Below are 13,825 nucleotides of genomic sequence, written 5' to 3'. Positions count from 1 at the left end.
AACTCGATTTACAGAGAAAATAACCAGCAGATTCATAGATAATTAAAATTGTTAGTTGCAGCACTGACACAGTGGCGATTTGTTAACCGTCAGAGATTTTGCTAAGTAGACCTGTCAATACTGGAATTTTACAAGATTTCTAGTGATGGCAATGTCGGTCCACCAGTTTGGTGCAGGCTTAAATACCTCAACAACTGCTGGATGGATTTTAATGATGTGTTGTACAGACATATGTGGTACTTTGAAGATGAATCCTAATGACTTTGGTGATCCCCTGACTTCTCATCATGTATTGCAATGAAATTTGCGCATTCCCTTCACAGAATAAATTGCAATCATTCTGGTTGTCATCAAGTCATCATCATGTCAAAATTCCAGCTGTGTCCATCACTTTGGTTTATAACCGAATAACTGCAAATCTACTGACATTCCCATCAGCCGTAGCTGGACTTTGAGTTCATTAGCAAACGTTAGCATGCAAAACTAAGGGGGTGAACATGGTATCATCAACATTATGCCTGCTTAACATCAGCATGTTAGCATTGGGGCAACTGTGGCTCATTGGTGTAGCGTGTCGTCCTTCAATCAGACGATCGGTATTTCGATCTGCTAGTCCATGTCCACACTAAACCCCAAATTGCTCCTGTAGGCTGTGTCTGCGGTGCATGAATGGTTAGATAGCCCTGATGGGCAGGTGGCATCTTGCATGGTAACCCCTGCCATCAATGTGTATGTGCGTGAATGAGCGAAAGACATGTCGTCTTAAAGCCCTTTGAGTGGTCGGAAGAACAAGTCCATTCACCGTTGTCATTGTTAGCATGTTGGTATGGTGAAGCTAGCATTTAGCTAACCTTTAGCATGGCTGTAGACTCTTCTTCCATCAATGTGTTGTAGTACCTTGATTGTTGGTGTGTTAATTTGCTGGATTATGATCACCATTGTCATATCATAACATATATTGCTATCACAATATAAAAGTATTCATAGAAACCACATTGCCCACTGCTATGAAGAGACACACACATGTGTACAAGTGTTTCGACACTGTCATGTACAGTAGTAATCCAACTATTTCATAGCAAGTGAGAAGAAAAGTCTGATTGCACACAATCAAACTGACACTTTTACAGCACAAATATTTGGACACTTTAATTGGACAATTCAGTCTCAATCTGTAATTCAGATGCATCAGAAAATTATTTTACAATTTACTCAAACATCTATATCAACAGCTAGCATTGAGTTTAGGGTGATAGTACATAAAAACGACAGTGTTTAAGCAACATTCTAGTTGCAGTCTTACCCATCAGGCCTGAGGTCTGGTATTGGTCTGTCTAAAGAGAGACGATCACTGAGGTAGCCATTATATCCATAGTACTGGAACATCTTTAATGCCACCCGCCGGTTGTCCGGGCTGAGCTCCTGACCCCAGTGAGCGAACAGCGACGAGTCAGAGAAGGATGTGTCCGCCTGACCGGCTTCTCCCCTCCCTGGAGTCTCTAGGAAGCACAGGAAGACAAATAGCATGAATATTTGTCCAGGTCACAGTTTCTCAAGCCACCAGTAAGGTAGTGCATAAGGTGACATTTAAGGGATGTGGAAAAATGATAGTGCTAATATAATCACTGTGATAAATGCTGCTTTCCCTTATGCTGTAATGTATGTTAGCAGGTGAAGGGTGGTCTGTCATTTCCAGAGACTGATTGGCTGTCCTTCAACAGAAACACTGGGAGTTCATATAGTAGACATGATGAGAAGCTCTGATGTCCTTGGAACAAAAGCTTCAATCCCTACCAGCAGCTGGCATTATGTCCTGTAGCTGACCTTGCTCTTTAAACTACGCGGAGGAATAAGTGAAACTAATTTCCCTAAAGGTATTACTGTAGCAACACGCACAAGCTTCCTTTAATAATTAATCAAGTGCTAATGTGTGATCATCTTTGGAGTAAGTGAACTTTTTTTTCTGTGAGTGTTTTTGCACGACAGAAGATTGTAGAATGACTTTGTGCTTAAAGGACTGAAAACTGACGGGTTCAAAATGAGTGCATCCCTGACTTGATTTATAGTTGAGCAGCACTGACAGCACCGAGAGCAGAGACACATCCCACAAACACACATTTAGTGTGACAAAAAGTATATTACTGCTCGTGGCCCTTGTTGATAGACTCAGATCATGTCCAGACTCTATAAAACAGCGGTGGCATCTGTTAAAAATTCTGTCCTGCTTCCAAGAGGTTTTAATGCACTTCAGAAGCAAACTTCCCAGTGTGTTTAACAGTCAGGGAGCTTCACCCAGCTTTAGACAAGCGATTTGAAAGCCAAAATAAAAAATACCCTATGTAAGGCAGTGATTTCATCTTCACAAATATACAAACAAATACAACTGCACTTATATGATTGCAGCATGTACCTCTGAAATCTCAGTGATTATATCTTGTTTTTAACCGTAAAATAAAAAAAAACATGTTACCAGAGCAAGATGTTTTTAATTTAATACAGCCATTTCATTGAATTCTAGTACCTGTTGGAACATTAGGCAGGGATTCAACCACAGTCGGGTCTGAATATTACAGAGTTATTGCACAGCACAGTAATATCTCTGGTCTGTGAAAATATGGGGGTGTGGGTGAGAGGCTGGTGATGGCAACCCAGTGAAGTTGAGAAAAATCTGGAATATTATTTGCACTGAGATTTGTGACAAGAGCTGTTAGATGTATGATGGGTTGCCTCAGTACAGTATGAAGAAACAAGCTTATATTCATACAACCTATACTCGTGCAAACAGTTGGTTTCTAAGAATAAAAGATGCCAGTCAATAATTTTATTCATATTCATTTACTTAATTGAAAAGGACTGAGTAGAACTGAATACATGTCAGATAATAATTGCATATTGTTAATCAAAATGTTCTAGTCACCAGGAAATGAAATCTAATGAAAATTGGTGCTGGTATTATCCGTTAATGATTTCATTAAAAGAGAAGGCATCAGTCCCCAGCAGCATACCGAGGCTATACAACAATAAAAAAGAGACACATTTCTTTGTACCTTCAGTATTTCAGATTACTGTAGACAGTCATATTGAACAGTTTTTTATTTAAAGTAAAATCAAATGCAAGCTAGGAAAAGAGATGGGAATGGTTTCTCCATTTAATTAATACTATTTGTTATAGCGGTGATTTCTGCTGTTTTTGTTGAATCTATTCTAAATGAATGTTTCTCAAATTTCAGAACACAATAAAGGCTAATAAATCTCAGACAAGACCTGAAATAGTGAGGAATGAACATAAATCAAGAAGCTTCAAAGACCCAAAGAGGAAAGAAAAGGCTTTAAGTCTTCAGTGACACTGCAAGCAAAAGACAAGGTTAAGTGTGTGTGTGCTTATGTACGTGTGTGTGTGTGTGTGTGTGTGTGTGTGCAGTATGCATGTGTTTTAAGCAGATTGGTGAAGGTTAATATTCATGAGCAGACTGTTTTAACATACAAGTGACAGACAGTCAGCCACGGAAGAACTAAGACAACAATGTGGAGGCAGGTGTGAAGGGATTACATTATGAACCAAAACAAAAAGAACTGCTTCTGGAAAAGGCACGGTCTTATATTAAATGTCTTTAGAAGGTGAAGGAAACTATTGTACTAGTAGTAAGGGAGTGTGTATCCTGCAAAATTAAATCATGCAGTACTGCTCTTACACATGTGGTTATTAAGAGGACATGTTTATATTGAGATAAAAAAGAGTGAATTGGTTGTGTCAATAAGCAACTTTTTGCTAGCAAATATCAACTCAAAAGGTATGTATAATGGAAATGTGCTCAGAATTTGTTCTGCTACCCCAAAGAGGCAAAAAAAAAAATGCAAGTTGGCTTTCTTGCCGAGTGTTAGAATAGAAGATTGGCCGTTCTCATGTCTGAGATTGAAATATGAAGCTACATTATCATTATCATCATTAACAGTATTTCTGAATATTTTGAGTTGGCTAATTATTCATTTCAAAATAAATTATTCAAGCAATCAAGAGCTGGAAGGGTGAAGCATTATAGAGCCGGACGGTACAATTAGGTGAGGCTGGCAGAGAATAGCACTGTCCAAAGTTGAAATATATAGTTATTAATTTACAACCAGATATCAGTCCATCACAATAGAGAAAGTTGTTTAAGTTTGCTTTAGAATATTAAGAGAATAGCTTAATGCATTATTAGAATAATTACATAAAATAGAAAACACAATATTATTTAATTCACCATAGCAACATTTGGTCATGCATGTTTCCTTTTCTGCTCTTCCATTCTGTCGGACTATTTGTTTATTTTTTTCCCTTGCCGTCCAGAAGGTGTTTTCCATCTGCCTGATTCCATGTGAATGCAGCATAAACTCTAAATTGTTGGCTCTCAATGTTGAGGTAGCTACTGTGTAAAATGTTACTACTGATGTATGTAATTGGAGATTTTGCCAAAGCAAATGGCCTTATTCTCTATAATAATGTATTTAAGCTGTAACTAAATCTCATTGATGTTTACTAAGAACTACCTGAGTGACCAAAGTCTCTTACATTTACAATACCAAATGTAGTAGCCTACCATATCGAATACAGTTATCCATCTTTTACACAGCACAATGACATAGCTATAGTTTTTTTTTTAAAAGTACTCTGTGAAACATTAACAAATAATGAAAAAGTCAACCAACAACCAAAGTTGAAAGAACAGTGCACAGCAAATGGTACAAGCCTGAGGCACAATATCTTCAACTCCTAAAATTCAACACACAGTTGTTAAAAGTTTTACTGCTGTGATGCAGAGGGGAAGTGTATCAGCTCTTGATAAGACAACGCTGTGATTAGACTAAGGGCACCATAAAAGTTCTGAAAGTCTTTCAATCCTGCCAAGTTCGCCTAAAGGCCCATCCATTTCACTGCTGTGATTAATTTGCTTACAGAGACTGTTTCCTCAGAGGTGAATCCCTAAAGCAGCGGTTAGGGCACGTTGGTGTTGTTTGAACAGGGTGCAACGTAGTCTGTTTGGTGTGTTGTGTAAGTGGTGCACATACAGTAGATAATTGACAAACATGCTAGCACAACCTCACTGAAATGTGTTCAAAGACATCACAATGACAATGAGTCACATGACTTGTTTTTCATCAAGCAGGTCATGTGACTTACTGTAACCTCCCTGTTTGGAGAGTGCTTCCTGAGTACACACTCAGTAAACTCAACTTGGTGCCAGCTCAAGTAAAGCACAGTCAAATATCCGAGGAAAAATCTAGTGTATGTGTGTGTGTGTGTTTAGACAGGTGAAGTATTCCCGAAGCTTCCCAGCAGCACTCCAGCGTGTGTGGAGTGCAGCACTAAGTGTGCTTCGACAGGAAAGCAACAGTGTATAGCTGTCTGCTCGCACTGTCACAGAGGAGAGGCAGGAGAGAAGATGTGCACATGCACCATGTACATACTAAAAAAAGGAAATCACTGGAGACCAAACAAAGACACTTGACAAAGAAGTCGGTGAAAGAGAACAATAAACCTCCAGGTTATACATGAACTTTGTTTTCGGAGGCACAGCAGCACGCTAAATTATTAAATTTGATCTGATATTAAGATTCGCAGTGATGAAACTGCCCCCTACAACCACAACGATTTTATCAAATTGTATCTATTCACTCCCTCCTGTCCGTGGAGAGGAACATGTTTTGGATTTCAAGCCCAAATCATTATAATTTTTTACCACCTCAGAGATAACTCCCCTCCATGCAATGCTAACTCACCCTGGTACAGATTTGGATTTTTGATAAAACTGCTGTAGCCCTGAGTTGTTTTTTTCTTTACACTGTATTGCACGCTGAGGGGAAAGAAGGAAGCATTTGTCTGTTGAAACAATTTTAGTGAAAATCAATAAAAGGGTAACATCTCGGTTGAGAGATCTTTACTGTGTAACAGATGCTGCAACTGTCAAAGGACAACCACTAGAAGTAGTCAATTCTAAAACGCACATCTTGGGTCTTCAGAGTCTTTAGGTCTTTTTATTCAATAAAGGCCTCGATCTCTGCAGTTTTTTAGACAATTTTCTGAGGTCTTTGTTTTGTGTTGTCTATATACATTTTATAGTATTTCTTGAGAGACCTGAGGGATGTAAGAGTGTTGCTTTTTCACACTGTGCAGGTGATAACTGGTGATATACAATATGTGGTGGATGCTAACTTTCACTTTTATGCTGATGACACTGTGATATATTGCTGTGGGTCAACTCTTGTGCAGGCAATTGATCTCTTGCAAAATGCTTTTAATGTTGTTCAAAATACCCTTTGTCAACTGAAAATGTTTCTAAATACAGATAAGACAAAACTTATGTTGTTTTTAACCTATCGGAGTAGGCCACAAAATATCCTTTCGGTGGTCACTCTTGAAGGAAGTGAAATAGAGGTTGTTGACTCTTATAAATATCTGGGTATTTTGATTGATGACTCCCTCACTTTTCAGCCAGATGTGCAGTACCTGGTGAAAAAGTTGAGGTTAAAACTGGGTTTTTATTTTTGAAATAAGCTGTGCTTTTCAACTAATGTAAAAAAGTGATTTGTTGCTGCTACTTTTTTACCTGTGTTGGACTATGGTGATCTTCCTTATATGCATGCCTCTGCTAACTGTCTTCGTATGGTGGACACAGCTTACCATGCTTCACTGTGGTTCATTACCAATTGTAAAGCTCTGACTCACCACTGTGAGTTATACTCTTGGGTAGGATGGCCTGCTTTGGCCACCCGTAGGCTCTGTCATTGGCACACCTTCATTTATAAGGAAATCCTTGGTTTACTCCCAAACTACCTGAGTGTCTTCATCATGCAGAAACGTGTCGGACAATACTCCTTGTGTTCTCAGGACTTCTTTATGCTCACTGTCCCAAATGCCAGAACGGAAATGGGAAAAAGGGCTTTTGTGTACTCTGCACCCTCATCATGGAATATGTTGCAGAATGATTTAAAACTCAAAGAACTGATACCACTTACTGCTTTTAAATATAAAATGAAAAAAATAGAGGCAGGTTCCCAAAAATGTCAATGTTTTTTTTAAATTAACTCGGTCACGTCACTGTCTCTTAACTTTTAGTTTCTTTTAACTTGTCTTGTTCTGTGTTTTCTGTCTGTAACTGTGTTTCTTATGTTGCTGCCTGTCTTGGCCAGGTCTCCCTTGAAAAAGAGATTTTTAATCTCAATGGGACTCTCCTGGTTAAATAAAGGTTTAAATAATTTTTTTTTTAAAACAAAATGTATATAATCAGTAAGTTAATGGCAATATGTTTTTGGCTGACTATCATTGTTTGTAGTAATACTAGTAACAGTGAGTTTAAAAACAATATGTATTTAATTTACACAGACCATTAATTTAAGGGTTAATGTAAAGAGTCACTAGTTCTAAACAGTCTTATACTGAGCTTGCATGTCGCCACACTTCTAAGTAAGCCAAATTAAAGTTCATTTTAGTGTTTTGCCTCAATAATTTAGAGACTACTTGCATCCTGACTGATCTCTCACAGAGATACAGAGCAACAAACTCCTCACTATTACACAGAGATACTGTAGCAGTCACCGGTATTTAACTACAAACTAAAACTGACAAGCGATTATTGTTTTAATCAGATGATGATCCCTGTTTGACCTCGACACCAGACAACCATTTGAAAACCAGTCTGTAGTTCTTTGTTCCACAGATTTCACTATCTGTAAATACCCTCCAATTACAGCAGACAGTTTGCATTTTATCCTCAGTCATTGTGTCATTTTGCATCCAAAATAATGAGAGCTGAGCATGAAGCCACAACATCAAACGCTGTGGTGCAGTCAAAATATTCATTGTATATTCAGTCTGACACTGACTGAGAGGGAGGAGAAGACCTTGACGTAGACTTCAGTCTGTAAAAAAAACAAAACAGGTCTCATCATCCACATAAAAATTTCAAGACATACCGGTGTTTCTACAACTTGATATCAAAGCAGCTGTCAGCTAAAAGAGATCAAGTGTTTTAAAAACTTTTCACGTTCAAGGCGGTTTTGACAATAGCGCAGAAAATCCTCTGCATTCCGCCACATTCACCAGTTTTACAAATGCATTTCCTGCAGAGCAGCTCAAGACTACACATCTGAACAACAGCTTCACATGTCGATATCTGAACTTCTTTTCCTGTCTCCTCGTTTCCCTTAAAGTTATATTAAATCACGTGCTATCTTATTTCAATAATCCTATAGTTTGATAACTATTTTAAGTATTTAAATACAATTATATCCTCATAAGATGCAAATGTTGCCGACGTTTAGTCCTCTGCCATTGTAGTGCACACTTTGTCGGCAAAGATCGTAATGATCGATAATATTGTTTATCTACCTACAGTGTAATCGTACTGTGACGACATGAACACGTTGTTTAGCAAATATTCTGAGCAGAATCATAAACTAAACAAAAAGAATAACTGAAATGCATGCCAGTGGGTACAACGTACATGGCGTTGTTAGCACTAGATATGACCTTCTCTATCCGCTGCACAGCACACATTACATGTCTATTTCACTGACGTTCTGTCATCTGTACAATGCTTTTCAGTCTATATACTTTTCCCCTTGCTCACATAATTCAAAACTTGTGTTTACAAATGACATAGTATTCAAAAATGCTGAATGTTAATTGTGAAAGCCAAAATTATCTAATTGGTCTTCTAAACACTATTAGTTCACTTAAATGTAAATGTATAAATATTTACTTTCTTACATTTGCTCAAGAAACCTTTTTGAGTAAATTGTACTGATACGGTTCAGCATACCTTTTACTCTTACTTGGTTAGATTTTTAGAGAAATCTCATTACTTTGCTTTTCTTTATATATTTTTTATGCATTCATGATCCGTTTGTAGGGAGGTGGTCAGCTGGTCCCAGGTCTGCTGGTGCTCTGTTATGCTACTGGAGTCAACACATGACTCTATGGGTTTCACATAGCACTAGCAGCTAATATAGACACAGTCTGTTGTATTAATGCTAGTAAAGTTAATATCATAAACACACAGTCGATCATGCTTCATGATGAGGCATTGAACTAGTATGAGACATTTTCAGAAAGTTAAGAGACTGATTTGTCCACTTCTCTAATCTTATTGTCTTCATGTGATTGGAGAGACCTGGATGTGATCTGTGGCTGTCTGGGAACTGGGACTTGGGACATCTAAACTGGAATGATCACGTTTAAAGACACTTTAACATGTTGACACTCTTTATATTTACTTTATGACATAACAGACATGTCTATTATACACATACACACGATTTGCAGTTTGTTTTTTTCAGAGAATACTTTTGTTCTCTTACTCAAGTAGTTATTTCAATGACTACTTTCACTTCTACATATATATATATATATATATTTAATATTGCAAAAGCATTGAAAACAGCCCTGCGTTAAAAGCATACAAAGTTGTTTATTTTCGACAGCAACTCATGATCCTCTTCTACGTTCTTTTCAGAGTACTCACATAAAAGTACTTACTAGAAAAGAACACCAGTTTGCATTTTATAACAGGTGAACACAGATGGCTCCCCTTCCATCTCTCTCAACTACACTTGCGTAAATGTGTAGCTTGTTGTTTATTTTTTTCTATTCTAACATATTTGCAGGTGAAGAGACAAGTTCAACTGTGTTTCAGTCCAGAACTACTGTTGTGATAAAACTGCTCTTATCTTACAGCCACATGGTGAGTCATGCTTTCATCTTGTTCCGTTCCTGCTTTAACCATTTTAGCTGCAGGTGGCAGGAAATATTGCTGATAGGCTCCTAACTGAAGCTAAATGACACAATCATATTAGTCCTGTTTCATCATCTCTGCATGTGGCTGTCTCTGAGGTTTGGAATCAATTCTAAAGAATAAATTGATCGTGGCATCGACTGGTTTCAAATTACATCTCAGGTCCCCCAAGAGCCAGCCCGTGAGGGTCTTAGATCTCAGAAGAAACAACCTCCAAGCTCGTCTGGACTAAAGACTGGAGGAAACTGGTCAGTGCGCTTTTCTTAAACACAGTCATTCATATACTGCCTTTCATCCTTGAATACCGCAGCTATTCTGCAGGCAGGCTACCTGTCAGTCAATCCCCCAGGAATGTGATCAGCATCCCATTCAGGTGTTAGTATTTACTGCATCTTGGTCTACTTGGCCTGCTGTTCTTGCCTTAAATGACAGATTATGAATACATCAGTATACATTATGACTAACACAACTTGTTTTATGTGAGAAAATTTAGTTTTTTGTTAACTACATTAGTAGTTGTTGTTTTGGGGATAAATTCTAAAAGTCATGCATTTTATTCCATGTTGTGCCAAGATGTGCAACGTGTAAAGCATTTGGCAAAGGAAACTGTGCTAAAATATGCTATGAATAATGTTGTGGGGTTCCCGCCTGCAAATATACTGTTTTGTTTCACTCTTACTGCTCTCATCAATCTTTTTTCCAGCAGCAACAGGCAGTGGAAAAAGCTCTATTAAACCTGATGTATACCTGGCCAGCACAAACAGCACACAAAGTTAGCGACTAGCTGGTGAACAATGTGGAGCATTTAGCAGCTAAATAGATAGATGTTTATCTCAGTAGTTGGTGGAGAACAAAATGGAGCAAAAAAACACAACTACAAATGAATACTAATGTTGTTTTGTGTCTGCTGGACAACTGTCTCTTAACATCTTGTCGTGCTGACCCTGAGTGACTAAAAAAAAAATTGATTAATGAAGGTTAAATAAACTGAAACCTGCCCATAAAATAGTAAACAGGAGGGGAAAAATGGATACTAATCTGCTAGTGATGTGCTTTGTAGAAGTATTTTTGGGTTACTTACAAAATTACTCAACACTTTAAACAATTTTGTTCACAGCTGAGAGTAGATCATTGTGTTCATGGTGCATGGCACTCTTGACATCTGGAGTCTACCTACACGCTCACGTCAAAGTGTATCATGAAGGAGATTCTTGTGTTTGCAGAACATGGCAGCTCTTACACACTGACTTTGATCTGCTGTGCATACGTATACAGCACATTTATAATCCTCTCTCACGGTACTCTCAACGTTGTGACAGTAAATACAGCTAATAACCAATTAGTGTGTGTACTGGGTGGGGGCAGAGTCCACCACTGTATAGGTGCTGTATGGGCCTCTGTGACTGGCTCTCATTAGGACGCATCAGTGGCTGGCACGTCACACTGGCATGTCCTCTTAAAGAGAGGGGTGAGTGGCTTTGTATTTCTCTTTGTTTATTACCATGAGGGGATATTCAGTGGCAGATTTTAGCAGGGGGGTCATGTTTACTTGCAGCGGCTTTTGTCATCTCTACCCCTTTTGTTCGTTTCTCCTCATTAAAGTGTTGAGATCACTCGTGTCCTTCAGAAGGGTACAAAGGCTTTCTTTGTGCGTTTTCCTCTTTTAGGAAAAGAATTCTCCTCTAGAAATTCAATGTCATTATCGCTGACAAATTCTGAGTAACTAACTGCAATATTTGCCTTCTTTGGAACAACATCAGATATTATGAGACAGCACTGACGTTATTTGAGATCAAGCTGCGGACATTTTGCTCCTGCGCCACATTTCTCATTCCCACTGTTCAACTTGAAAAGCTGGATTTGTTATTCCATTAAATTCAGTCATCTGAGATGCCTTTTCTGTAACATCCTATCAGATCTGACTTCCTCTGCACTGAGCCTGTGAAAAAAAGTGCTTCTTCACTGTATCTTTTACATTTTTATCTTGCAAGCTGTATCTATGCCCCACGCTTAACATTATTTGTCCTTTACTGGGAGTTGTTTTCTTTATTAAGTTGAGTCTGAGGTGTAGCCTCCTCTCAGAAAAGCACAAGTCCGCATAGGATATAAATCAAAAATATTTCACCTGAGAGCAGAAAAATAAACTGATGTAGCCCAAGGCATGGAAAAGTACAGGGTGAAGAAGGCCATTAATCTATCACTGAGGGCATCTCTCTTTCTTAGCTGGTACCAAATATTTACAATGATGTTATAAAGTATAAGCCCTGGAATTTGTTTGTGTATTTTCTATCAAACTGATTTGCTGCTTTTGAGACTGTGTTTCAGAGCGTTCAGTAACACAATAATGAGCCACACACCCTGGCAAGTAAGAGCTACATTCAGAACATATTAATAAAATTGAGTTATGAATGGAGATACATTTTTTAATCAACTTTGAAATGTGTTCACTGTGAGATTTTTAAATAGATTTTTAAATAGTAAATAGTAATAGAGGCATACAAACATACTCCCTGTCAATCATCACGTATGACCCACTAGATGTGTGTGGTGGTGTCTGTGTCTGCAGAGATCCTGCATTTTCTCTTTTCTTGTCATTAAACTGTATTCAGGACGTTTCAAGGCGTTTCTGTGGCCCTCGCTCTGCCTCTGCCTCCAGCGCTCACTCATCAGTCTCTTCTCCCCTGGGGCTCTGTTCTCGGACACTGTAATCAGAATCGTCTGAGTCAGAAGCTCGGGAAGCTCCACTAAATTCTCCTGTCTGGACACAAACACTGTGCCAATTATCCAGCTAGACTGAAGATCGCAAAACACAATCACAAGTCTTGAATTATTACATCCTCCCTTATGAACTGAATGGAAATGGCAAGTCATGTTCAAAAGGACTTCAGAGTGAATCACAGTTTTTGTAAAACCAGACACCAAAAAGTGGGTTTGAAATAATGTGTCCGAGGCATTAATACTGTGTTGTTGTGCATGTATTGTGATGTTTTGATGTTTGTCTCAGGTCCATTGATTTACATTGTATTCTGAACTTTCTATCAAACTGGTTTGGAGTAAATAACTCACACATAAACTATGTATATATATATATATATATATATATATATATATATATATATATATATATATATATATATATATATATATATATATATAATGTTTATTCATGTTAGTAAAATATTCTCTTAACAAGCCAAACAACAATAAGAGTTTACAGCCCTGTGAGGCCACAGTACAGCTGAGGCTGATGAGAATGTCAATGATTTTGCAGGTATTTTGTTATAAACCAAAGTTTTGGTTGGACAAATTTAAATATTTATTCTGATGGTGGCACTAGAGGAAACGTCAGCAGGTCACTAAAATTACAATTCATCCTCAGGGGGATATAAATGTGTGAACCAAATTTAATTTCATTAGTTGTTGAGACATTTCACTCACAACAACAAATCAAACTTATAATCACCAAAGTCATTAGGATACATTGTCCAGGAACCATGAATATCTGCATAATAATCAACCTGCTTAGTAGATGCTGAGGAATTTGTCAAGATAGATTGCAACTTTTATGTTTTGGTGACGCTAAAGAAAATGTCAGAGGATCACCAGAGTAAGAAGGATTAATCCTCTGGGGACTGTGAATGTTTCTCCCTCAATCCAACAATTATTTAGATATTTCCAACCAACCAACAGACATTGCCATCCCCAGAGTGAAAACCGCAAAACTTTTTTTAATTTTTTGCACACAGTGATTGTTACATATTCATAAATTATTTGGTCTTTGGTGAAAGAACTAGACGTATTCAACAGAAGGCCAACTGGGTTCTCAGAGAATTTCTTTTCCTCCATATTTAACTATTCTTTCATAGCAATGCAAATAATCCCAGTCAAGTTGTACAAAAATGTTCATCTACAATGGGTAAGATATTTTTTTAATGAATAGCAAAAGATCTTAAGAAGTGAGAAAGTTTCTGACATAGTTTGTTTAATATTTCACAGAAAAGTAGTAACAGAATCTTTAAAACCGTCTAGTTTTTCATTCCCGCTGCATGCAATAG

General features: G+C 37.8%; 1 protein-coding gene across 1 annotated transcript in view; it reads right to left on the bottom strand.

Moving 5' to 3' along the window:
- galnt18b (UDP-N-acetyl-alpha-D-galactosamine:polypeptide N-acetylgalactosaminyltransferase 18b) overlaps positions 1-13,825 on the bottom strand; it is a 70,895-nt gene that overhangs the window by 40,955 nt on the left and 16,115 nt on the right. The window contains exon 2 of the mRNA XM_068731003.1: positions 1,304-1,499. Within this exon, the coding sequence (XP_068587104.1) occupies positions 1,304-1,499 (196 nt within the window). The remainder of the gene's footprint in view (positions 1-1,303; positions 1,500-13,825) is intronic.

This window comes from Cebidichthys violaceus, unplaced genomic scaffold (assembly GCF_023349555.1).
Source record: "Cebidichthys violaceus isolate CVI_PGR_0920_01 unplaced genomic scaffold, fCebVio1.0.p SCAF_5, whole genome shotgun sequence".
Taxonomy (NCBI): domain Eukaryota; kingdom Metazoa; phylum Chordata; class Actinopteri; order Perciformes; family Stichaeidae; genus Cebidichthys; species Cebidichthys violaceus.
This window is presented reverse-complemented; position numbering and strand designations above follow the sequence as displayed.